Source organism: Tachypleus tridentatus, chromosome 6 (genome assembly GCF_004210375.1).
Source record: "Tachypleus tridentatus isolate NWPU-2018 chromosome 6, ASM421037v1, whole genome shotgun sequence".
NCBI classification, from domain to species: Eukaryota; Metazoa; Arthropoda; class Merostomata; order Xiphosura; family Limulidae; genus Tachypleus; species Tachypleus tridentatus.
The window spans coordinates 90889642-90915700 of NC_134830.1; the positions used below are offsets into that span (position 1 = coordinate 90889642).

The 26059-nt window shown below is 31.6% G+C and overlaps 2 protein-coding genes across 9 annotated transcripts in view; one reads left to right on the plus strand and one right to left on the minus strand.

Annotated features, from left to right (window-relative positions):
* The window catches only part of LOC143253025 (ankyrin repeat and BTB/POZ domain-containing protein 2-like), a 112262-nt gene extending 97393 nt beyond the window's left edge, over positions 1 to 14869 (plus strand). For all 6 annotated transcript variants that reach the window (XM_076506103.1, XM_076506102.1, XM_076506104.1 and 3 more), the window contains 9 exons: positions 1058 to 1159; positions 2478 to 2571; positions 5984 to 6255; positions 6534 to 6711; positions 8863 to 9041; positions 9935 to 10040; positions 10740 to 10927; positions 11508 to 11576; positions 12616 to 14869. In XM_076506103.1, coding sequence (XP_076362218.1) covers positions 1058 to 1159; positions 2478 to 2571; positions 5984 to 6255; positions 6534 to 6711; positions 8863 to 9041; positions 9935 to 10040; positions 10740 to 10927; positions 11508 to 11576; positions 12616 to 12948 — 1521 coding nt within the window. In that variant the 3' untranslated portion in view covers positions 12949 to 14869. The remainder of the gene's footprint in view (positions 1 to 1057; positions 1160 to 2477; positions 2572 to 5983; positions 6256 to 6533; positions 6712 to 8862; positions 9042 to 9934; positions 10041 to 10739; positions 10928 to 11507; positions 11577 to 12615) is intronic.
* Positions 14870 to 15289: 420 nt separating this feature from the next.
* The window catches only part of rept (RuvB-like helicase 2 rept), a 31683-nt gene continuing 20913 nt past the window's right edge, over positions 15290 to 26059 (minus strand). For all 3 annotated transcript variants that reach the window (XM_076506108.1, XM_076506109.1, XM_076506110.1), the window contains exons 6-11: positions 23640 to 23746; positions 23076 to 23293; positions 16902 to 17235; positions 16225 to 16354; positions 15828 to 15942; positions 15290 to 15446 (exon numbers count right to left, since the gene is read on the minus strand). In XM_076506108.1, the coding sequence (XP_076362223.1) occupies positions 15409 to 15446; positions 15828 to 15942; positions 16225 to 16354; positions 16902 to 17235; positions 23076 to 23293; positions 23640 to 23746 (942 nt within the window). In that variant the 3' untranslated portion in view covers positions 15290 to 15408. The remainder of the gene's footprint in view (positions 15447 to 15827; positions 15943 to 16224; positions 16355 to 16901; positions 17236 to 23075; positions 23294 to 23639; positions 23747 to 26059) is intronic.

Consider the following 26059-nt stretch of genomic DNA (forward strand, 5'->3'; position numbering starts at 1 on the left):
TCAAATACATTTCATTCAATCTCCATTCCTTCATTTCTCGGCAAGTTGACTTGAAAGTAGGTAGTGTTTTACACTGGCCCAAATACACCTGGATGCTTTTTAGTGTGTTGATTTAGGTTTTTTAAGTATATTATGGGGTGAAAGGTTAAACACCCCTAAAATGTATATAGTGGGCTCCTATGTGATCATATTTATAGCAATTACAATTAAAATTAGCACAGATATACATTTTCTTGTGCACATCAAACTGACATACGAAAACAAAAGTTGGATTTGTCCATTCTGAGTTCTTTTAGAAGTGTCAAAGTTTACTTTCATGGTCAATTACTCAACCATATTTTGGCCGTTTTACGTGAGATATGGTAGAAAGATACTTTTCTACAGGTCCCATAAATATACGTTAAAAAAGAAAATATGGGATATATAGATAATCTAGTAACGTTACCTGAAATACAGGACAGTATGAATAGATGTAACCATGAAAGTGGTTGTTTTGTAGTGGTGTGATGTTAAAAAAAAAGCAGAATGTTAAGGTAGTTTTTGTTCTGTGTGAACGTGTGATGCAAGATTTTCACTTTCAAATCAGTGACTGCTTTTAAAATCTTTTAATTTTAAAATAGCATAATGTTTTGGTTTTTTTCATTTAGAACCAATGTATGAGTTGTTTCATATATATTGTATGAATAAAATCATCAAACAAAACTGTATTTGTATGCCAGAGTATTCATAAGTTTTAGCTAATATTTTCTTGTTTTTATGGAAGACTTGATATAATGAGGGAAATAAACAGTAGAAGTTAACAAAACTAATTAAGATTTCACTTTTGTTGTGAGTAATGAAAGAAAATTAGTTACGACCTATTTTTTGACAGGGTTGTTTATTTAAGTGTATTTTAGATTTTGTAAGTTTGCTTTCAATTTGAAGTATTAGCATTTTAACTTGGGAAGAAAAAGCTGCATTTTGAAGAGCTTCTGAAGATTTCTTTTTCTCATGTATTTCAAATTCAAAAAATAAAACAATGAGTAGAATAATAAAATTTATTTTTTATTTTCTATAGACACCTCTGTGTAATGGGCATTATCAAAACTTAAACCCTGAAACTCAGCATTGGACAGCACTCACCTATTCTACAACTCATGGCCATCTTTCCATCACTAAAGTAAGATAACGTTAAAAATGGGTTATTTTTTAATATATTATAGTTTTAATTGAATCAGAGAAATAGTACTACTCAAGATTGTACATGGCTAATTTGTAGGCCTGAAGAGTTAAGAGCATAAAACAACAATACACCTAATCAGTTCAAATGAATTTGATTAATTTCTTTATCTACAAGTACTATTTGTTTGCTAATGGATAGTAGTGTTAGCAATAATATGTTCCATAAATAAGTGCAATAGCTATGTACAGTAGGTTATTCTACTTTGCTATTTCTATGGTCAAGAAAGTACTAGTGCTACTTTTAACAGGAAAGCTAAGTCTCATAAGGGATATAATTATATTTTTATATATATCTATAATAATAATGAAAGGGCATGTCTATGTGTGACTGCCATAGAAAGCTCCAATAAGAAAGAATCTTGGAACCTGAAATTTTGCACCCATACTAAGTAGACTGAGTGTGTGTACCTGGGTATTATTACTTATCTTATCCATGTGTATTCATGAAAGTACCTCCCAAAGTATACTTTGTAGTTTATCATTGTTACATTACATCATCTAATATATAGAAAAGCCAGTGTGTTTTGGTAACAGTGTTTTCAAACAATGAGTTTTATCCTGTGCTACTTAGCAACATAAGTATAACCTAATATTTTTGTTAGTCTGTATACTAAAAGTATAAAAAGCTGGAAAAATATTTGTTAATTTCATAATTTAGAGCTTCTGTTGATTAAAGATATTAGTGATATAACAGGAAATACTTTAATTCAGAAACAATTTAAGTTTAAAATTGCATTAATATTCTTACTTTCATGATAAATTTTGTGCACTCTCTAAAATATATCAACTTAATAAACAGGAATGTAAATGTTGAACTGACTTTGTTAATTTGTGGCCTCTGTATATAAACTGCTTTTTGATGTTATAGCTGTATTTGTTTGTCTACTTACAATTAGTTCAGTATGTTGTTATATAAAATACAAAAAGAACAAACAAGTCTAACGACATTGGTATTTAATATTTGTATATTTGCTATAAAAAAACTGTAAAACCTGTTTTTATACTACCATAGAGTTATCAGTGTATTATTATTAAATGTTTCCAAGTGTCCATTATTATTCTCAACACTTGTTGTCAAATTTGTTTTTTTTTTGTTGTGGTTTGACTTTCTTAGCTTCTATATAGGTTCATACAATTGTGTTGATACTCATACCTCAGTTGCACTTTTACAGACTTTTTCATTCAGTTTCTATGTTTTTTTTTATGAACATGACTTAAGTAGCTGTTACTGTTTCTTAAAATGTATATTTTTATAGCTTCTGCTGGAAAAAGGGGCAAGTGTTGAGGGTGGAGCTAGACTGAGTGAGGATAAGATTACCCAGACACCATTACAGTTAGCTGCAGCTTCAGGTTAGTGTAAAAATGTTAATCTTTGCTACCATTTAAGGCTAATTTAAAGTCATTTGTCAATGTTGTGCAAGTTGCTGCATCATGAGTTTAAAAAATCCATCTATACATTTTTACAGTTTTTTTGAAACTTTAAGATTTTAATAAGTTGATCTTTGCAGAAAATGGCCTTACTTAAACTTTTTTATAGTAGATTTTAGGTTCTTTTCACAGATTGTGTAACTTTGACATCCTTACAGTAATTACTTTTACAACCATGGCTCATCCACTGTATCAGCATTTGAGAGAGAGGGAGAGAGAGAGAAAAAAGCCAAATGAAACAGTAATGTATAGTTTGAAACTGGTCAGGTTATGGGTTTGTGAATCAAAGAAAGATGTGTCTATTGGGAAACATCAAGGGTATTAAGTATGTTGAGATAGATGACACTGAGGTAAACACAATGAATATTGGCAACAGGATGTGAAGGGAAAGAAAATGTCTGGGCTGTTCAATACATTTAAAATCATGGAGCATATAAATTAGCTGAGATGAACACTGATCATAGCAATAGATGGTTCAGAGAGGAATGATATGACTGCATGAGCAGAAGTGAAATGTAGATATGGAAATCTAGTATTTGTATAATGAGTGGCCAAAACTGGACAGTCCAGTTCATTCAGATCAGATTGTACAGTATATGAGGATGCATTTGCCTGGTTGACCAGTAACAGTGAATACTATGATAGGAACATCCTCATAATCGATTTCCTAAACCTCTTCACAAGTTTGGAACTAGCTTTTATTCAAATAACATGGGTATAACTTTTGACAGACATGAAAGTGTATTTTATAATGACTTGTATTCCAGGCTACAGCAGCCTATCATTCACTGAGAAAGTAGAATACCTAGCTGGTAATGCATAGCTTTTCAGCAATCTCATATCTCTGAATAATGCCATCAGTAAAAGTTGCACATTTACAGAAGGAACTGGAAAAGATGAAATAGAGGAAAGAGGATGGAAGTGCAGTTGGTGTAAAAATATGTGGAAAGGACAGATGATATTTAAAACAAATTGAATTGGGCATTATTATTAGATGAATGTTCAGGAGATTACTGGATTTTAGCAAAGCCTCTGTCACAGTAGTTTCAAAACTCTCAAGCATATATTAGTAGTAGAAGTAGAAGTATTTAAGTTATTGACAATGAGTACTGATGTTGAAAAAACAAAACAAAGAAATATGTGTATTAAGGTAAAAATAAAAAATTATATTGAGTAACAATAATACAGTAAAAATTAAGAGAGGTTGCTGCCAGTTAGTTGCCACCTTGTAGCTTATAGTTTAGAAATAGGGAAACTGCCAATTTAATTTTACACTTACAAATGTGATGTGTTAGAACTCTGTAACTGAAGGGAACAAGAGTCTGTGCTAAGCTTTTATAGCATGTTTATGTGGGCTCCTATATTTAGATCAAAGCAACTTTGAATTAATTTGAATCAGTATTAAATTCAAGGTGACTTTTAGACATTACATGGTAAATTATAGCAAACCTTTAGATTTAAATAAAATAATTTGGATGTCTAAGTCATTTGGTATATATACTCTTCAAAACAAGAAACGAAAAAGGGATATTTTTGTTATTTTAAAGAGAAATATATGTAATAACGTTACAAGATGTTGCATGTGTTAAGGTACTGATTGTCAGACCAAAATGACAATAAAAGTTGTGCACTTTGAAAACGGAGGAAAACATTGGATTTTTCGCGAAAACGCATGTGTGTCCAATAAATTTGTTTGAGAGATCTGCATGTTCTGCAAGTGCAACATGTGCAAAATCCCTATAAAAGTGATGGGTTCTTGGTTTCCATAGCTCAGTGTTAAGCCACCGACATGCAATACAGTTACGCCAAGACTAACTGAAGCACAACGCAACAACGCCATTGGTCGCTTGGAAGCAGGCGAATCTCGATCAGATGATGCCAGAGCTGTAAATGTCCACCCAAGCACCATCACAAGGCTATGGAATCGTCACCAACAACATGGGTCAACTCGTGACCGTCCACGATCTGGCAGACCTCGTGTGACCACGCCCACACAAGATCGCAAGATCGCAACATCCACCACTGCGACGTTACTGTCAACCATACCAGGGCTAGGACCACCACTCTACGAGATGCGACCTCGATGTCTCAGACTGCCTCAGCAACCGTACCAGGGCTGCGTGGGGGCACATCGATCAGACGTGTTTGGTTCAGCGATGAATCACGTTTATGCTTCGTACGCAGGATGGAAGGACCCGTGTTTACCGTCGCCGATGTGCAACCCATCAAACTGGTGAATGTTGACAGATATGGTGGTGGCACGTTTTGAGCTGCCAACATGCCAGAACAGACCTTTTGCACATTCAAGGAATCTTATGGCTCACAGTCGACGCCCCCATGACCCATCACCACGACGTCTTCTTGAGACACCACAACATCAACGTTCTTCCTGGCCCTCCAGATCACCAGATTTAAACCCCATCGAACATCTTTGGGACGAGTTGGACCGACGTCTGCGACGGTGACAATCTCAACCGCAGACTCTACCTCAGCTTGCAGCAGCTTTGCAGGCTGAGTGGACAGCCATTCCACAGGATGTGATTCGTCATCTCATCGCTTCCATGGACAGGAGATGCCAAGCAGTTATTGATGCTCATGGGGGTCATACTCGTTATTGACGTTGAGTGACGTTAAACTTCAACTAGTGAGCGTGGACTTTGCCTTTGCAGACTTTGGATGTTCAGCAGTGAATGTGCAAAGTTTCACATATGTCATACAGAAGTACCTGGAATAAACTTGTTAACAATTTGTCTCATATTTTGCCTTTTGCATTTTTTTTTTTTTGAAGAGTATATTTTGTTGTATGAAGTCTGGTGGTTAAGCGTTAATCTTTCTTGAGATATTGTCTTGAAAAATCTTTAGATTGGTCTTAGTACCAACAACAAATGTGAAATGTAAACAAGCATTTCTGTAACAAACAGAAGAAAAAAGTATGCTGAATGGTATTTTGACTGAACATGAAATGATAAGCAGACTGTTGGAGTTTGCAAGTAGCTGTCCCTTGTGTATATTCAGTGTGGTATAGGATGAAAGTAAATTCTACTGTAATCTTATAAGGGCTTTGGAATTAAAGCGAGAATGCGATTTTAACTTTTGTATACTGTCTTTTTCTAAATTTTAGAGATAACATTTTAATATTAGGAATAAAAAAGATGTACCTGAAAAGAAATTATAATATTTTAAGTAAACAAAAAGTATAAAAATTAACAATGTACACTGTATTTAGTAACTTTTTTTTTTCTCAAGGTAAAGTTCATAGCTTGAAGTTGTCTAATAGTAGATGACTTTCCTAACAATTTTTGTTTAAAATCTGTTTACTATAATTACTTGTCAGGAAATTTGGAGCTGGCAAGTGTGTTACTATCCTATGGAGCTCATCCTTTTCTTTCAACGATGTTGCGAGACTCGCTGAGCTATGGTGGTGCTGCTCAGCGGGGTTGCTACAGTGCCATAGCTGTAGCAGCTGCCCATGGGCAGAGAACGATACTTCATAAGCTCCTGTCTCACCCTATATCTAGTAGTAGCAAAGAAATGCTATCTCTTGAAGAAATTTTAGCTGAAGGAGCCAACCAACTAACCAATGAAAGAAGACCAGCAAGACTTCAGGTAAATGTTGCTGTATTTTATGAACTGTTCTGTTTTATTAATATAGCATGAAAGTTAGACAGTGATATTACCAGATTTCCCTAATATGCATATACACTATTCTTTAGACTGTAAACATAGTCAGAAATAATGTATGTATAAAGTATATTGTCTGAGTCATTCGATTAACAAAATTTTCATTGGATAAAAAAATAAATGATTGGAGAATAATGAACAGGTTTGAAATACATGTGTTTATCAGCCATGTTTGAAATGACACAGCTTATTGTTGCCAGTAGATTATGCCAGTATCTGTGGATGATTTGAACCGTTCAACTACTGGGAGTAACATCAGTGGTTCAGAAAATGCTGAGATCATCAGACTGACAAAATCTCAGCTGAAAGCTCTACAAGAAGCTATGTATCAGAGCTCAGAGAACAGTCACTTGGAAAGTACATTAGATCTCAGGAGCATAGGTGAATATTGATTCATTGGAGGTGTGACACCTGTAGAAAGAAATTTTAAAGCTACTGCAGTCAATTGGTTCTAATAAAAACATGAATCATAAGATTGAGGATCAATTGTCTAGTTTGATTAAAATATAGGCATGTGGTGAAGTTTTTAGTACCATAACTTGACTTTTTGTGACTATTTGTTACTTATGTTATACAGTTTTATCAGTAAATGTTGAATAATAAATATGAGAACTAAATACTATTAAAAATTAAAAAAATATCCTGAAAAAGTTTTAACTTCTTGGTCATCAAAAAGAAAGAATGTTGTGTACATGATCAGAAAAATTTTTTTGGTAAAAGCCTTAAAAAATTATACTGCTCAAAAAAATTAAAGGAACAAGTACAGTTTTCATTATATTTTTGTCATAACTAAATTTATGTGTGAAAAACATATCCATTCATCTACAAGTGTATTTTTTAAGCTTGTGAGTGAAGTTTGAAGCAACTCAAACAAAACTCACCTCACTCAAGGAGAATACAACTCAAGGTACCCTTATATAAAGCTGTTAGGTGAAACTATGCATTCCTCATTAATTCTTGAAACAAACACCCACATGGATCTTATGCAGCTTGTTTTGTCAGCATGTACCTTCATCTTGTGTACCCAAGTTGTCATGTGCCATGTAACTGAGAACGAGGTGGCCAGTGCAGTCCAGATGCTGGAAGATGGCCAGACCCAAAGGAGGGTGGCACAGCATGTTGGTGTGTCACCAAGCATCATCAATCGACTTTGGCGATGTTACCAGGAGATGAATTATTATGACAGGAGACCAGGTCAAGGCTATCATCGCTGCACAATAGCCAGGGAGGACTGCTACATCATAACTACTGCTCTGCAGGACAGGTTAGGTGCAGCACGGTCACTACGAAATGACCTTCAGCATTCCACTGGAACCCATGTGTCGACCCAAACAGTTTGCAGTCATCTGCACGAAGGAAGCCTTAAGGCCAGACGGCCTGCAAAAGGCCTTATTTTGACAGTGCAACCAGGTTGGAGTTTGCTCATCAGCATCTGGACTGGGAACTTTGTCAATGGGCCACCATGCTCTGGACAGATGAGAGCAGGTTCACTGTGTCTTGTGATGATGGACATGTGAGAGTATGGAGACGCTGAGGAGAGTGATTTTTTGCCTCTAACATTGTGCAACTTCACGCTTATGGAAGAGGTTCTATAATGGTTTGGGCAGGCATATGCTTGGGTGGTCGCACGGACTTACTCGTACTCGACAGGGATGCTCTGAACTCATGACAATGTAGAGACGAAATTCTGGAACCCATTTTGAGGGCTTTTGCTGGTTCTGTTAGTGATGGGTTCACTCTCGTGCAGGTTAAAGTGCAAGCCCACGTCACTAGACTGTGTATGGACTTCCTTGATGAAAAAGGAATAGAGACTTTTGAATTGCCCGCCAGACCTCCAGATTTAAATTCAATTGAACATTGTTGGGATATGTTGTTGAGGCGTGTTAGTGAATGCCAGCATCCTTCTCAGAATATACAGGAACTCCGACAAGCCCTGGTAGACAAGTGGGCTGCCATACCCCAAGATAACTTCGATAGACTGATTCAAAGTGTGCCAAACTGCTGTCAGGAGTGTGTCACAGCCCGTGGTGGTCACACTAGATATTGAATGTTTCAAACATTTCTTGAATAAACGCCTGTAAACTGTTTAAAGTAGTGTTTCATATGGGATATCAGTTTTGGTGATACTGGTCATTTTTTAAAGATTTTATTTCTCCATATTTTACCATTCATTACACATTAAAAAGTGGATACAGATGGAATTGAAATGAGGCAAATTAGCTAAAAAAATAAAAGTATTATCACATTTGGAACAGTGAGATAAATTGCATAAGAAAATGTACTTGTCCCTTTAATTTTTTTGAGTAGTATATTTTCTTTTTTGGAAACCTGTAATAGAAATAAAATAGAGTTAAGTAATAATTTGGCCTTAAAATAAGCTGTTTTGCTTTCTATCTTGTAAATTATCAAATTACTGTTTTTGTTTAGTTTTTATTTCAGTGTTGTGAAAGTTATGTTTATGAGTTATACTTTGTATTTTTCAGATTTTATTTTATAAAATAGAGGTAATTAACATCTGTATATTTATTATAGGTGTGCCCTGGACTCTCCATTGCTGGATGCAGACCTTGGCTACTGCCTATGAGTGTCACCTGGGGAATATCATTGACCAAATTCTTCAAGACTTTGTACAAGTCTGGCCCGAGGACTGCAGCTCTCAGTTTGTGGACGAGTGTTTGCCTTTGCTCTTTACAATATTCAGACACAGCAAGGTTTGAATTATTTTTTTAAGATAACAATATGAAACATCCTTTAGTTAAACAACAAAAAAATATCAGTTGGTGAAACAATTGAAATAATCAAACACACTGCCAGGACATAACTCTGAGGTATATAACAAGTTACATAGGGATGAATTTGTTATACTAAAATAATTTTGAACATACAAAGCAACAGGTTGCATGACAGTACAAAGTTGCAGTAGAATGGAATGTATCAACACTACATTTTCATATTGTTTCAGTTTCCATAGGTAGTGTGATGCCACCAAAATTGATTGCATTTGAGAAGGATATATAACAGCTCTTTCTGACACAAAAACATTCATGCACTTGGATGATAAAGATGTATTCAGACCTGAGACTGTATATCCTTTCTATTTAATGTAAATTAAAAGGATATGAATGAATGTAGGGCATTAGGACCATCGAGAAAGAGACTTGCCAGAAATTATAACCTCAACCATAGTAAGGAAAATGCAGTGTCTCGTACCAGGTGAAATTAACAAACATAAAGGTCAGTGACAAAAGCCATCCAAGCATGTAGTATAATACAGAAAGGCTGCCATATGGGAAAGTGTTTCTTTGACATATCTGTTCAACTGTTACACACATCAAACTACTGGAGATTGAAATTGCTATTCATACTATTCAGTGTGAGACATAATGATCAAGTTACATGATGCACCACCTCTGTGATTAGACCATTAAAATGGGTAACAGGAAACCATTGTCTTTGTTTAAAAGTTGTCAGATAGAGCTTGACTTGATGTAGCAACATGTGAGGATCCCAAAATCATTTTAATATAACATACTCAACCCTCTTTTTAACAAGTTTGTGGAATAGATGCTTTTGGTATAGCATTTTATTTTTTTTTTACTTACAGAATGAAGGTACTAGCCTTCTCTTAGCTGATATTTTCTCCAGTTGTTATGGAAAGGAGTTCATAAAAGAAATTCATAATGTGTCTCTTGTTGGAGGAGCAAGAATTGGTAAGCATTATTTAATAAAACAATGTTGGAAAGGAAGTTGAATTTGGAAAAAAAAATAATATGAATCATTCTTCTCGATGTTTTTTAAGGTCTGTATGTTAGTATTTTACAAGTAAATGTTGTATTGTTTTTAGAAGAATTTCGTATTTGTTAAAATAACTAATAGCATAGTGTTTTCCAACTGGTGTGCTTATGCAATTTTGGAAAAGCCTCAAATGAGAAAAATGTATAAATGAAACGTCATTTATTTTAATTAGGTTTGTAGATAGAATCAAATTGTATTCGGTCTTGTTGCTCTTTCAGTGTAGAAACATGAGGCAGTAGCCCATGCTACCCTGTAATGACTTTGTTGTTCACATGGTAGTAGGAGCTGTAGGTCCAGGGAGGGGTTAGTATACTTTAGGCTGGAAAGAGTTGGGAAACATTAATTATAGTTCAATAACATTTATTGATTTGTGTTGAGTATACATGACTGCTTGTTTATGACAACTAGTGGTGAAAATGATTGGTACTTTAAACTTTCCAGCATCTAAGCAAAGAATTCAAGAAGGTTTTTAAGGTTTATAATTAGTAGCGTTTCAAAAACAAAGTTATTGATTGAATATATGCAATCCCCTATAGAAGGTCTGTAAAATTAGAATGAATTAAGCTTGTCAAAAAAATTAAAACAATCTACTTTTTATTATTGTTTTATAATAGATCCAAAATATGTGAACAATCCTGAAATGTCTGATGTCCAGTTCAAAGTTGAAGGACGTGTCTTCTATGCTCACAAGATCATTTTAGTAAATGCTTCTCCTCGATTTAAAGCCATGCTATCAGCCAAATCCAGTGATGGCATGCCTCCTGTTGTCCAGATCAATGACATTCGGTATGATATCTTTCAGGTAAGATGGTTTACACTATATGCTGTTGTCAAACTGTCTAGAGCCATTACAAAAAATTAATTACTATTAGCTTTTAGTATATTATATTGATAGCAAACACTTCACATATATATATAAAACCTTAAGATATAAGTTTTTTTATGTTGCTGTGTACAAATAAAAATTAGCCTAAAGTATTGGAAAATGTTTTTAAACAAATGAATGGCATTTCATAATTATTATTACACTGCGAGTCTCTCCCAAGTACCTTATTACTAATTTCTATGAAGTTACTTACTACTTGCCCAAACACAAATATTTAAATTTCTGTGAAATCACCATCTTTTGAATTTTTCTCTCATTCATTATTGTCTAACTTAGCACAAATTCCAACTTGCCTGCAACAAAACTGGATCACAAGTGGATGACATAAATTGTAAGTTAACTTTAATGTAAACTGACTGAAAATCAGAATATGTAAGAATGGGAAGAAATCACACAACTAATAATAATAAATTATTGGATATTTTTTTCTCCAATGTACTTTTATAACTTGTAATACTGATTGAACATTTCCAAATTTGTTTTAATCTTCTTGCAGTTAGTTATGCAGTATCTATATAAAGGAGGTTGTGAGGACTTTGATGCTGATCAACATGATATACTCGAGGTAGGTGCTGATTAATGTTCTTTATGGAATTAAATTAAAAAAAAAGTTAGTTAACTCCTAAATTACATTATGAATTTTTGAAGTCAATTGTATAGAAATTGATGAATGTTTTATCCCAGTATCGGTAAACAATAATTTTGGTATTTAAACTCACACAATACAACTATCATGCTCATCAGTTTACTGCTTGCAGAGAATGAGCTTGACAATGAATTCTTCCTCCCTTTGTGTCAAGAATTTGGTGAAAGTGTGTTGCTACTTGCAAATAATTTAACTGTAGAAGACCTGTTTTTATTACTAATCTGGTCAATGTACTCTGGAAGATTGTCATGTTTACCAAAGTGTTAGATGTAAGTTCAAGATTTAAAGCAAAGATCAAACCCTAAACTTGTGTATTTTTGTGTGATACTAGTCTAATAGATTCTTTCTTGTTCAAAGTTGCCATAAAAAAAATTCTCCATAATTAACTTGTGATTTGAAGATTAATTAAATAAAAGCTTTTGCCATAACAGTATATCAGAAGAAAAGAATTTTTGCATGTAGTTTGTCTCATTTATACAAATATACATACATATTTAATAGGATATTAACTAAATTATCCACTCAAACACACTTAGTAACTGTGAGTTAAAATTCAAACTTTTCTTGAAAATATGACAGGGTGATTTTAAAATTGCTTCATATACGACAGAATTCATTTATAAAGGTATGTAACAAGTAACCCAGTGTTGTATATCTATTTACATAGTTCTAAAATTATATTAAAGTTTGTCATTATGAAGTATCTGATTTATTCTTATGGTTGTGAAAGAACTAGTTTTAGCTTCAATTCTAACTGAAAGCATTGAATAAGCAGTCATTCAACATAGAAGTATGGTATCTTGCAAGACCTCTTGTATGGGTTGCATTTCAATTTACCAGTCAAATTAAAAGCAGAATCATGAAGCTGTATTTAATACATAAATTAAGCTTGTAAAGCAGTTTGTGAGAAAAAGTTCAATGATTAAGGAAAATACTAGTTTTCTTCCTCTTTTTCCAGTTGATGGCAGCAGCAAACTTCTTTCAGCTTGATGGTTTATTACGCTTCTGTGAAGCCCGATGTTCTAAATATGTAGATCTTGATAATGTGGTGTCAATGTACATTCATGCTAAAGTTTACAGTGCAGTGCAACTACTAGAGTACTGTCAGGGGTTCCTTCTACAGAACATGGTGGCTTTACTAACTTATGATGACAGTGTTCGTAAGTTAATATTTGGAAAAAAGCTCCACAATCATGATGTTCTCAGTGGGCTTCTTCTTAGATTACAAGACAGAATAAAAGAGCGTTCTCAGGGCAACAAACAAAATGGTGGAAGTAAAGCCCACATTTAAATTCCTACATGAACAGTGGCTCAAAATGTGTTTAGTTTGTGAATATTGTAAAGTAATAGAAAGGCTTGATCCAGTATCATCTGGTAAAACAAACATATTTTGCCAATCAAGTCTAAAAGCAAGGATAAGCAAGTTGATATTATTTTTGTTATGCTTCAAGATGCAACAATTTGTGAGATGAAAGTGCTAACTAAGTTTTATCCATCCACGAAAAGGCCAAGAAATACTTGATACCTTCCTTTATACACACCATTATGGTCCAAAATACTGATTCTTTTGAAGAAAACCACAGATTATGAATGAAATTTTGTGACTACCTCAAGAAGTCCCACCGTAGACACTATTTTGGTACTTTTCATCAGTTTTAGTTTTATTTTTTGTATTATTATTCCCTACCACTGTTTATTGTACATGAGAAAAATACTTATGTTACCTGTAGAATATTGTTTTATAGTATGGGATTTGTTGATACAAGTTAATAGAAAAGTTTGCAAATGTAATTTCTCTTATTATGGTTGAGGTATGTTCGTTATGTAGGTTTACAATTCATGCCTGTTTGGTAGAGCTTTTGCTGAAAGCATTTAGGAAAGTAACAACTAATCATAGCAATATTTGTGGAGCATAGGTATATAAAATTTACCTATAACATGGGAAAATATAATTTAAAATTTTGTACAAATTGCAATGTAGTTCTCTTGTAATAATGAACAAGTTTTATATAAAAGTGTACTAGATAATAGGCTAAAAATTAATTAAGGTATGTTTTCAAATCAAAGATTTTGTACATAAGGTATTAAGTATATTGGGAATATAACTGTATAAGGTTTAACCATAAATGAGCTCTTTACATTTCAACCAATTCTAAAACCTTGATTTAAATACAACTTCACTGGTGAAACATTTCTTGAATATTTTTTACTGTACTGATAACATCCCTGATCACTTTTGGGGATATACCTGTTGTTCAAATCACTCATGAGATGCACAAGCTTAAAGCTACATTATTGTGTGATGGTGTTTGTAGTAAATGGTTTAATTCTAAACTTTACATTTTTACTGTAGGTGGTACTTACAAAAAGGTTAAACCATTCTGTGTTAACATTTATACTATAAACGACATTTTGTTAACTCTGATACAAGACATTAAGGTTTATATATTGGAACTTTTTTTTAAAAAACTTAAACATTAGCTTGTAAATTCTTATGTGATAAAGTTCTGAAACACTCAGCTGAGATTTTTCTGAGTTACTAGAGTCAGCAACTGAAGAATGATAACAAAATAGTATATTTATTGGCTATTAAAGATAAAAATCAATTTGCGTAGTTTCATTCTCCAATTGTGTGATAACATGCAAACAATTCTATACTCATTTCCAAAAGTCCAAAACTGATGTAAAGAAACAACTGCACCTATAACTCTTACATTACATGGCCCATTTTTGAGGATAATGGTTAATATAAACATTTTAAAGCTTACATAAGTATAAGTAAAAACTTGCACATTTAAATAACTCATTCAGTAATCTTCCAAAATGAAATTGCCTGTAACTTTCCAAATTCTAATAATTGAAATATTGTTCTAAAATGTCGGTTTATAGTATACTCTCAAAAGATAAAATATTTTATATCCTATTCACATAAAAATGCTAAAAATGAAAGTAAAATACTTTTTTTTTTTTTTTGTACCTACAAAATGATAATGTTTGTGATAGAAGCTTTTGGCAGGTAAACTTACTTTATTTCTGCATATTACATAATTGCTTTCATAGCCATTTGTAATAATACAAGATTATTTCAATATGACAGAGTTGAAGAGTGGGGGGAGGTATTCCTGTTACTGGTCACTTTACTTGTATTAACTAGTATAAAACATATTTTACCTTGTATTATGCATTAACATGAATAAAAGGTGTTTGGAATACATGAGCTTACTCACAATATCAATTTTTTTGTGTTAAAATTCCAGGTCCCCTTATTAAAACATTACATATTTCATCAATGAAATATACTATAAATATTCTACTTTAAGGTTAAAGTATGAAAATAATGCAATGTGTTATATAGGTGTTAGTGTGTACAAATTAAACAAACTTAGTTAAGTATCTTTATGTAAATGCACACTACAGCAGACTTAATTCTATTCTAGATGAATGTATGTATTCAGGTTGGTCAGAACCATTGAAATAATCACATTGCAATTAAATATAATTATTTTATGACCAAAGACCAAAATATCTTCCCACTCACACAACACATGTCCATTATACTTTCTTTAGAAAAGTATATATAAACCAAATTTTCATTTTTAATCCCCATCTAAAATAAAAAGGCTGTAAACAAATCCATTTAAACGAAAAAGTTTTATTTCAAACAAAGTGAACAATTTCAGTAGTTTTAAATATGTGAGACAGGTTTATATAAATGAAGTGTGGTTGTGTTCAAAACAAAATGATTGCTGATTCAGCTTGTTTCCATGGTTTCTGAACCTGGTTCTGCATCTAAGTGAGGATATATTAACATAAGTTTTATTTGCAAGAAGTATATAAATTAAAATGTTATGACAATTTAACACGTATTAATGTACTAAATATGCCTTACAGTGTCATAATGCTCAAATTTAATTCACTGAAAAATATAATAGCAACTTTTAAAGTGAATTCTTTTGTTAATAACTACAGTTATTTGACCCTACTATAGGTCAAAACACTATTTCCTCACTGACTATTTCACCTTTCTTTAACACAATGGAACAGTACTGAAATAGATAAGAAACACTAACCCTTATCATACCAATGTTTAATGTAAAAAAATAACTAAAAACAATTTCAAAAGTATATATACAGAAATTATACTGTTTACTACACAAATTGAAAACTCACCCATTTCATTAAATAAAAATTCTTGTTGGTATTCCTTAAGAAACTGAGTGGATCTACATTCATCCAGGAAAAGAGAATAGACCCGTTTCACATCATTTATTGATACTTCAGTGCCCTAAAATGAAAAAAATTATAAAAACCAAAAAATTATCTCACCTTCCAGTTTGAAACACAAAGGAATTAAGTACGAAACAAATTTGTGAATATACAAATTAGTTTCTATTTAGATTGCTAAGTAATATCAATCAGAAACAGAGTTCTTTCAACTTTAAAAAAGAATCTTACTTTATGGATGACTACACAAATTTACTTATATAGAAACTCGTTTAAAAAGAAATATCACTATGTTTCCTGTTGATAAAAGATTATCCACATCTGTATACTTTGTTTAACATACCTTTCGTTTTCTACAGACCAAATTCGCAGTTGTAATCAATTGGATGGCATAACGTAAACTTGTTTCCATACCAATGCGTGTTAACACTATCAGTGCATCATCACTCATCTCCACATCCTCCTCTTCACATCTACTCATGATGCAAAAAAAATGTTTAATGTATGAAACAAGTATTAAATGTTCACACAATTAGGCACTAGGGTTGCTAACTTGCTATATCATATTTTAACACTGACTACAAGCTCTATGTTAATAATTAAGAACTGAGTAATCAAAAATTGTTATTACTTCAGCCATGTTGTTAGATTCTTAATAACTTCATCATAAGTGAAATGCTTCCAAGGGAATAAATCTGGATGGTTTGTTTTTAGGTATTTTCCCACATCCTATTATGGTTACTTATCCTTTAACTTTAAACATGTTTAAAGGGAACAGTCTGTATAAACCTGATATTTAAATATCTACATTGGATATAACAGGTACAAAACAACTACAAAAACCCATAATTAACTCCTGCTGTGCTGGTGATTTCTTTGTAAAGGTCCATGTTCTTTTTCTCTCTTTTTTTTTTTTAAAAAAAGAGTTGTTCAACATAATGTTTATAAGTATTATAACATATTTAAGGATTCCCTATTTTACAGATATATCAATAGTTTTCAAACAAATCAGTAATTTACCTAATCTTAAGAATTTGTTTGATTTCCTTCTCTTCATATGGAGTAGTTGATATGATGACAAGACGGTCCAACATGTCAATAGGAATTCCATGGGGACTCTGGTAGTTTGTCCCACGGATTCTTGTGATACCTCGGTTGGTAGCCATGATGAGGACAGGAGCAAGATCGTTTTCCATGGCACGATTAAGAAAAGAAAAGCTTTCAATGTCTAACATGTGAACTTCATCAATAAAAAGAACCCCTGGCACAATTTCTGCTTTACCTTCTTCTCTCCATTCAGCAACCTTGGCATTGATCTGTTCTCTGACTTCTCCTTTAATTTCTCCAGTATCTCCTGCATAACACATTTAAAAACAAGACTGATACAGTTAGACCATAAAAAATTCAGTGATCCCTGAAACTGATCATGCATACAAAGGATTAACAAATCATACACACACACACAATCATGGAGGTGTTAATATGTTCATTTATTTCTTGTGATGATTAGAAAACTTGTGTTGAAACACTGTTGTCTTGACATGCTTCTGATGAAGATGCAAATCCAATCACTACATAAAATGTCTTAATTATCTATCAAAGGTTTCAAAAACATTAATTTTGAATAGGAAAAGTATATACAGTAAAACCTGTCTACAGCAGAATCACACAGAAACAAGAAAAATATCCAGCTTAAGCAGGTTTTCTGGCTTAGACAGTGAACATGCATTTCCTTAATTATATATACGTTTTGAGCAGAACGTTATACTTGCTTGACTCAAGGGAAGTAAAATGTTTGTGAATAAAGTTATTATACTGTTAATGCCATATTTATTAGAATAAGAACAAAAAACAGACATTCAAAATATACACAAAATCTTAAAAATTTATTTGAAGAAAGTATCCAATTTCAACTGTTTTGTTTTTTTAATGGGCTTTCTCATGCAGTTAAAAGAGAATGCCAGTTCTGTGGCCTTTTCATGAAGTTCATTTTTGCATACAATTTGATAGCGTTAACATAACTTAATACTTACAATGAAGTAGGAATATCTATTTCCTCACTATCTTTTCCATTTTGTTCATCCTCTGAATCTCTCACACTGTTACCATCTTGCAATTCTATTATAGATTTTAAATCAATTTCATCAGTTTCTATCAAAATATTCTCGTCAACGTTCACAAAATTTTCCGCATTCACAGAATCATCTGCATCAATCTTCTCAATCAGAGTTTGGATTTCACTAGAATCATCATAACAAACAACTTCTCCACAATCTCTGCCATTATCAAGAATAAATCCACAGTTTCAAAAGCACTTAATTATGCATTCATCTTTTACACATTTGATTAAATGACTCAAAAATGCAATTGCATCTCATACGTCAGTTTTCATGGTAATTTTAGATGCTCTCTTACAGTTGTCCATGTTTGCAATATGTTGAAGTACCAATTTTTCTGCATTTCAATTTTATACACTGTATAATTCCATTATCTAGTGACTGTAGAACTGATGTTGTACATGGAGGTAGAAAGACTAAACAAACATTTGAGAGTTGAACTTTTGGGTGACAAGTTGCATTACCTAAGAAAAGTAGAATATTCCTATTTTCTTGTTCCATTCTTTTGTTATAATTTGTTCAAAAATTCTTTGAATATAGCACTTGTCATTCATGCTTTATTATTCGCTTTCCATTCTACAGGAAGTTGATTCTTCCTTACGTTTTTTGAAACACCACAGATTTTACTTTTACCTATTACCCATGGTTTCTCTAATTTTTCCATCAGCAAATGTGACCAAAAGTACAGTCAATCATTCTTTCAAATAGTGACCCTTGGAATAATAACAGCAGAAAAAAAGAACAGAATATATTTAACCAATACTTACTGTAACAAAATGTCAGAATTTTTTAATATTTAAAAAAATTATTTATTAAATTAGAAATTAATATTTAATCAAAAACATTTTTCCACCTTACTCAGGTTCTAATCTTACTTGTTGATAGATGAGGTAGGTGAAAGATAGTTTTCCATCTGCTTTATACAAGTTCTGCCATAGAGAGGGCCTTTTATAACAGAAATCTTAAGATAATGCTGCAAAATTTGGATATATTTGGCTTAGACAGGTTTTTACTGTATATATAAAAGCCTGGCATATTCAAAAAGGATAATAAAAATATATACTGTATTGGATATTGTTTTACTTAAAACAACTAATGTAATACCAAACTATGTCAAGTAAGCATTTTATATTCAACAACAAGGTGTCACAATGCACTTCTATTACATGTATGATGCTCCTAATGTTCACATCATTAATATGATTGTTAGACCTATAAACTGTCTCACATTCTCTTTATTCAGTTCATTACTAAAGGCTTGGTGTAATAATTACTGAAATATTGTTTAAACACTCAAAATGAACAATCATTACCATTACAAGTATTTGAAACTATAATTCTAAAATATCAGACTTGACTCAGATTGAAAGTTACTTGGATTTGTACAAAACAAAATCATTTTACATCTGCCTGACATTAGGACTGGAGCACAGGAAGCAGTGTTACTGCAAGTCATTTGCCCTCAGTCGAAGCTGTGGCCTCTCATAAATTTAACTAATTTCAGACATTTAAAATTAGATAAAACATAAATGTCTGTAGTCATATAAGTATTTTCAGGTATATGTTCATTTCAGATCAGATAATTAAGTTAAATTACATCAATAAAATAAAACTAAAATTGTGGTCACTGAAATACATGCTGGTTGCTCTGCTTTCTGTATGGGAAATGTGGCTTAGTGGTTTTACACTTTGGACTTGTAGTCAGAAAATTGCAAGCTTGTATCATAATGTTGTATTAATGACAAGTGATTTAAGTCCACTTGTTCCAGTCTACCTAACTGTATGATTGATACCTAGTTATCAGCTGAAGGTTGACTTGCAGTGAATGCACACTGTCCAAGGGAAGCAGGTCAAAATTCTCATCCATTTGTACCATATGGAACTGGAGTTTGAAAACACTGACAGTACATCCTTTGTAATAACACAGTAGGAATTTAACTTTTTTAACTGCTTTCTGCATCATACCAGTGACTGTGAGGTATTCTTTTCTTTAACTTTGCCACTTGAAGTATAATTTCCAAACTGTCCATTTCCACATATTTTACATTTAACTAACTGGAAGATATGGATTACACTTTATTGATTTACCTTAATATTTAACACACTCATAAAATATCCATGATAAAATGAATATTCACAATCAGATATAACATATTCATTGTTATTACAACATTGAAAACTTGGTAAAATTACAGTCACATATAACTGGTCTACAACCTATCCATATTTTACAAGTCATTCTTAGTACCCTGGTCCTTTTATTTGCAAGCATGTATGACATAAGAACAAATGAAACATCTGAAAAGATTCACAGTTTTTCTGGTGTATGACATATGTCCTTGACTGGTTTAACATTTAGATGTTTTGTATACTTCTGTCATTTCTTACTGCTTGTACTCAAGTAATAAACTTTGGAAGAATACATATTATGTTTGGTTTGAAAAACAAGACAGTGGATGTAACAGTTCTGAAATAAAATCTAATAACTGATTGGTATAAATTTAATGTTAAGACCATTAACAGTTCAGTGAACTCACAAAATAATTAAACTTTACCAGAGTTCTCTTATTTTGCCATATCAATTAAAAACATGTTTGTCACAACACTACTTTTGTGGACGTTAGCATTTTTTTTACAATTCTGTTTCTAACAAAGCGTTTAATCATTATCTCAAGTGGTTTTATACTTGTTTTTCATCAGTTTTGCTCATGTTTATTTATCCCCACTATTGAGAAATAAACACTGAAAAAACATTTTATTTTCAGAGAAATAATTAGAAGTCTGTCTCAAAAGTTGGAAGAAAAAGTTTCCACTTGAATGAAATTCCCATTTTTAAGTCTTAAAAACTTAGTATGCAGTTAGTTACGATTTTTAAAAATACTTTACCTTTGTAAGCATAATCAAACCACAAGTTTTCATAAAAATATATTATCTATGTGACAGAAGTGATTTGTTCTGTTTTTCTCTATTTAACAGGATTTATACACTTGTATTCTGATAAATATCCACACTTCTCACACACTTTTCTAGATACGATGGAATCAAGCAGCAATTATAATTTAAAAACACTTAACATTTTATTCACCGGGAATATTAAATTATTACCTTTAACATATAATTATACTTTTCTTAAAGTATGTCATTATACTGTTATAAATATTAAAAAGATTATGACATTGAACATGTTACTTCTGTGACTTATTTAACACATTTAAAATAAATACTTAATTCACAAGACTTACAGACTTGAATTTTAAAAATTATTTTCTAGGATTTTAAACTTGTTCAAACCCTGATTTAAATATCAATTACCTTTATATATAAATACAAACTAAAGGGTTCATACAGCAGATGCTAATAACACAACAAAATTTGAAATTCATAAATACCTATCTTCTTAATTTTACCACGAACTATTTTACACTAACATTTTTAAAAGCCAATACTACCCAATTTATGTTATACAAAATAGGCTTTAGATCTGTGTTAGTATAACTTAGCAAGTTTCGTAATACATTGTTATAGGTTATGTTTCTAATAATTGGACGTTTTTTGTTGTTTGCTAGTTTTGGCATTATGTAGTGATAACATGTAATACATAGAAGTTTCTATTGTGCCCACATTTTGGCATTCTTGAATTTTTCTGAGATTTGGGAAGAAACAATTATTCAGTGATGTCGAGAAAACCCACTTGTAGAGAAATATATATGCAAAAACGGCTCGTTTGGGTTGAGAAAATATTTTACATAGAAGAGCGAACAACGTTTCGACCTTCTTCGGTCATCGTCAGGTTCACAAACCTGATGACCTAAAAAGTTCGAAACATTGTTTGCTCTTCTATGTAGAATATTTTCTCAACCCAAACGAGCTGTTTTTGCATATATAGAAACAATTATTGTGACATAAAAACATGAGGATCATTTAGTTCATGATTCCATTATTGTGTTATTGATTGATTACCAAGTTTGAGAGGGTATTAGTCAGTTGTTATGGATACAAAAGAATACTTAGCAAGTGACTGTCATTTTATTTGTCAGTTAAGCACATCCTCCAATGTAGCCTGTAAAATGTATAGGTTAAGTTTAAAAAAAACAACAACTGAACTTTCAATTAATAACAAAAAAAAACTTTCAAAAGATAGAAACCTTTACAAAAAATACAAATTGTAAGTTAGCACATTCTGAAGTAATAAAAAAAAATTTAGGGACCACACTTACAGGTGAAGCAAAAAGCATATTCCACCAAATAAAAATATAAAGATATATACAGTTATGGAAGATCTGAGTATTTAATGCACAGATCATCTTTAATTTTGATAGATACTTTTTTTATGTTCAATACTTGCTCAAATTAATAAGACTGGCTTATCTAATATCTTGTCACAGAAGCATTTTCTGCAAGGAAAGGAATATCAAAGACAGGTAGTCTGTTGTCAAGTTTTCTAAACTTCCCATTAGATTCTTTTGTTCATCACTGAAGGAGCTCCATCTAACCAATTTCTCATGAAAACAAAAATTACTATTCAAACCATTTTTTTTAGTTCTACAGAGACACGTATGTTTTTTCATACTTAAATTCAAAGCAGTGCTTCATCGTTAATTTTCCATACCATAATAAGACATCATAAAATTGTGAATATTGAGCCTATAGTAGTAAAATCATTAATTCAGAAGTATGGTATGGAAAAAAAGGACATAGATTATTATATTGTCAAGGGATGATAGTTTCTTAACAAACTTAATCCTATGTTTTGGGACGAATAGAAAAAAAAAAGGTAGCAGCAAGTGAGTCATTTACAAGCAAGACTCCACTGAGCTGTGTAGAAATAAAAGTAAAACATTATTTAAAAATTTTGCAATGCTACAATACATAAATTCTAGAACATGTTTGGAATAACATTATATGCAATTTTTAAAATTCTTGTGTCATCTCTTACCTTTCTCATTTGCTGGTTCTTGTTATTATCCCACAAGTGTTTCATGAGCATATACAGAAAATTTATGGAGTGCTTTACTTATTGTATAAGATGTTTGTAAGCTATAAATACCATGCATTCTTGACTACTTCTACTACTTACCAGAGAATAAAGCTAAAAATCCTTGTGTTCGACTATTGATAACATCAATTTCATGAAGAGTAACAGTGTGAACAACTTCCTTTCTTTTCTGTAGTTCACCTTCTGGACACTGCACAAACTTTGTTTGTGGACCCATGGCATCATAGTCACGAGCCCTTGTGAATGATCGACCAAGTTTGGTGATCTTTCCAGTAGCTTTATCAATAGTGATGATGTCACTAAAAGGAAAACATGTTTGTAAGACTGAAAGGAAAATACTTTTTATCAAATTAAAGACATGAATGAGATACAGGATAACCACATTTTAACCTTTTACCAACAATAAAACATTTCAGTTAATACTTCTTTCAAATTAAAAATTCTTTCAAATCAACACAGTTCTTACTAAAGTATTTTCAAACTATTTTACTGAAATTAAATATCCATTATCTTATCAAACAAAAAATATGAGCTGTTAATTTATTTTGCAAGTCATATTTTTTGGCTTTCTTTTATTAATTAATAAAGAATCCCATATGGCTATATGGAATTGGTACATATTTTACATAAAACATTGTCACTAACCCAGCTTGAACCTTTTCCTTAGTGAGAGATTCAATCATTTTTTGACCTAAGTCATATATGGTTTCCATTTCTGTTGTCTTTAATGTCAACTTCCCCACTTTGGCTCCCTAGCAAATCACATATAACACATGTTGAATAAAACAAACACACAGGATGCCACTTTCTACATCATACACTATACTGTGAAAGAAGTTAACACAAATCTTGTATATCATAATACTACAGCTGTAAGATTAGTGGAATTCAACTGTTGATTAACCACTGGGAAAATAAATGACATGTATTAACAGATTATTCTTGTGAGACTTGCATAGTTAGATTAATCAAAAATAATTATATATAATAATTATAACTCCTAATTTCAATTAGTTGTTTACTTCTGCAAGCTGTGAAACTAATTTATTAAGCTGAACAACCTTGAATTAATTTAAAATAATAATATGAAATGATAGTGGTAATATTTCAATTACCAGGATAGTTGGAATAAATGAAATCAGTAATACTCCAAACAGCTAATTTAGATTATTTGATTAATGTCATGAAAGCATTTAGTGTAATCAATGTTTATATTTACCAATTACAGTGACTGACTTAATTATCCAACTTTATGAGGCATATTGCAATATGTGACAAGTTAAAACCTTACACATACCAATTATAGCAAATTATACTGCAAAAATAAGTTAACATTTGTAGCAGTTGGAAAACTGCTATATTTTATTCTTTTACAACTGGGGAAACACCATATTTTTTAGTGAAACAGGAGGAGAAAAATCATAAACTAATATTAACTGTAAAACACAGTGACCATTTCAGAACTTATAATTATGTACCCATATTTCTATGCCCCTTACCACATTAAGTGTGGGTCATATCAAAAGGGAGTGACAATAAAGATTCAGTATGACCTGGGGGTTAGTTCCCCTTGAAAATGTATAAAGGAAATGGCCATTGACAAAGAAAAGTGGCCCCCCTTGAAAATGTTGCTGATTTGTTATATCTTTTACAACTGGTTATTTTACATATTTAAACATTAAACTTATTATAGTTTATATGATAAATTAAACTATAACATTAACTCAAGAACTTTATTTCTGTCTAACAACTAGAAGTGTCACATTAGATAATATTAATTTTCACTGACCACCCAGAGTATGTGATTCTAAATATTTCAGAAGTGTGTGTGAGAACCACATAAAGATACATACAAACCACAAAAATCGTCAATTAATATGAAATTTGCTAATGCTGTAAATTTGACAGTCTTCACTTTTAAAATTGAAATATCTTTGCATTTATGAGAGATATGATGTTGTATATATATGACCTTTCCTAAATCTATGCATTAACTCTCACACTACAAGGTCAGTCAATTTGACTGACCTTGTAACCATTTGATACTCATTATAGTATAAAACTATAACTTTTAGTAAATTATGTGTATCTTCATATAATTTGGTAGAATTTTAGTAAACATAAGTATTTTGTACACAGAAAATCAGATTTTTTAATGAAGTATTTTTCTAAAGATTTGTCCATGATTGTACAGACTTTCTTTTTACTAGTTTGAGTGCAAAATGATTTATTTTCACATTAAGATTAAAAATACTTTTCTTTATCTCAAAAATCTCAAACTTCATTTGCATAGCCTCTAAATCCTCCTAAATAAATTTCAAATGTTTCTTTCACAAACCTTTACATTTTATCCATTATTTTTTTATTCTAACTTTATAGAAGGTTGGTCAATTTAACTGATCCTGTAACTACTAATAAAAATTAATATACATCACCTTTTTTCTTTTTATGGAATGTTGCTGTACAAATTTTAACATGTAACTACATTTGTTTATGCAAAATACCTTTCAACTTACAAGAGTATACACCTATTTATACTTACATTTTATTGTTTTAATGCCCTTTGAACCAGGCATAACCCCTATACACAATATCAAGTTGTAAATCACTTGGAAAATGTCCAGATCACATTATGTCATTAAAATTACATTATTTATTTTATATAATCTAACCTAAAAAGTTTTTAATTTTATTGATTTCAGTTTCTTTCATAATAATAAATAAAGAACACATGAAAAACAAGAAATAATATACTTAGACAGGTCTTCTTTCCTCTTTCTGCCATTCACTGTCAATGACAATTAACTATTTTTTATACTAATGGTAGTATTGCAAAAAATAATTTATTTAATTAAATAATGCACTAAAAACACAGAAAATAACATGCAAAGAGCAGACACTGTCCTACAAGTACAATTTTTCTGGCTATCAAACTATTCAATAAGAGCTGTTAAAAATTCATCTATGTTGATTGATGTGCTTCCCATGGGAATAAAGTTTAAACTGAAAGTGAAATTGGTAATTTTCTGTAAATAAAACAATGTAATATAATATATTATTTGATA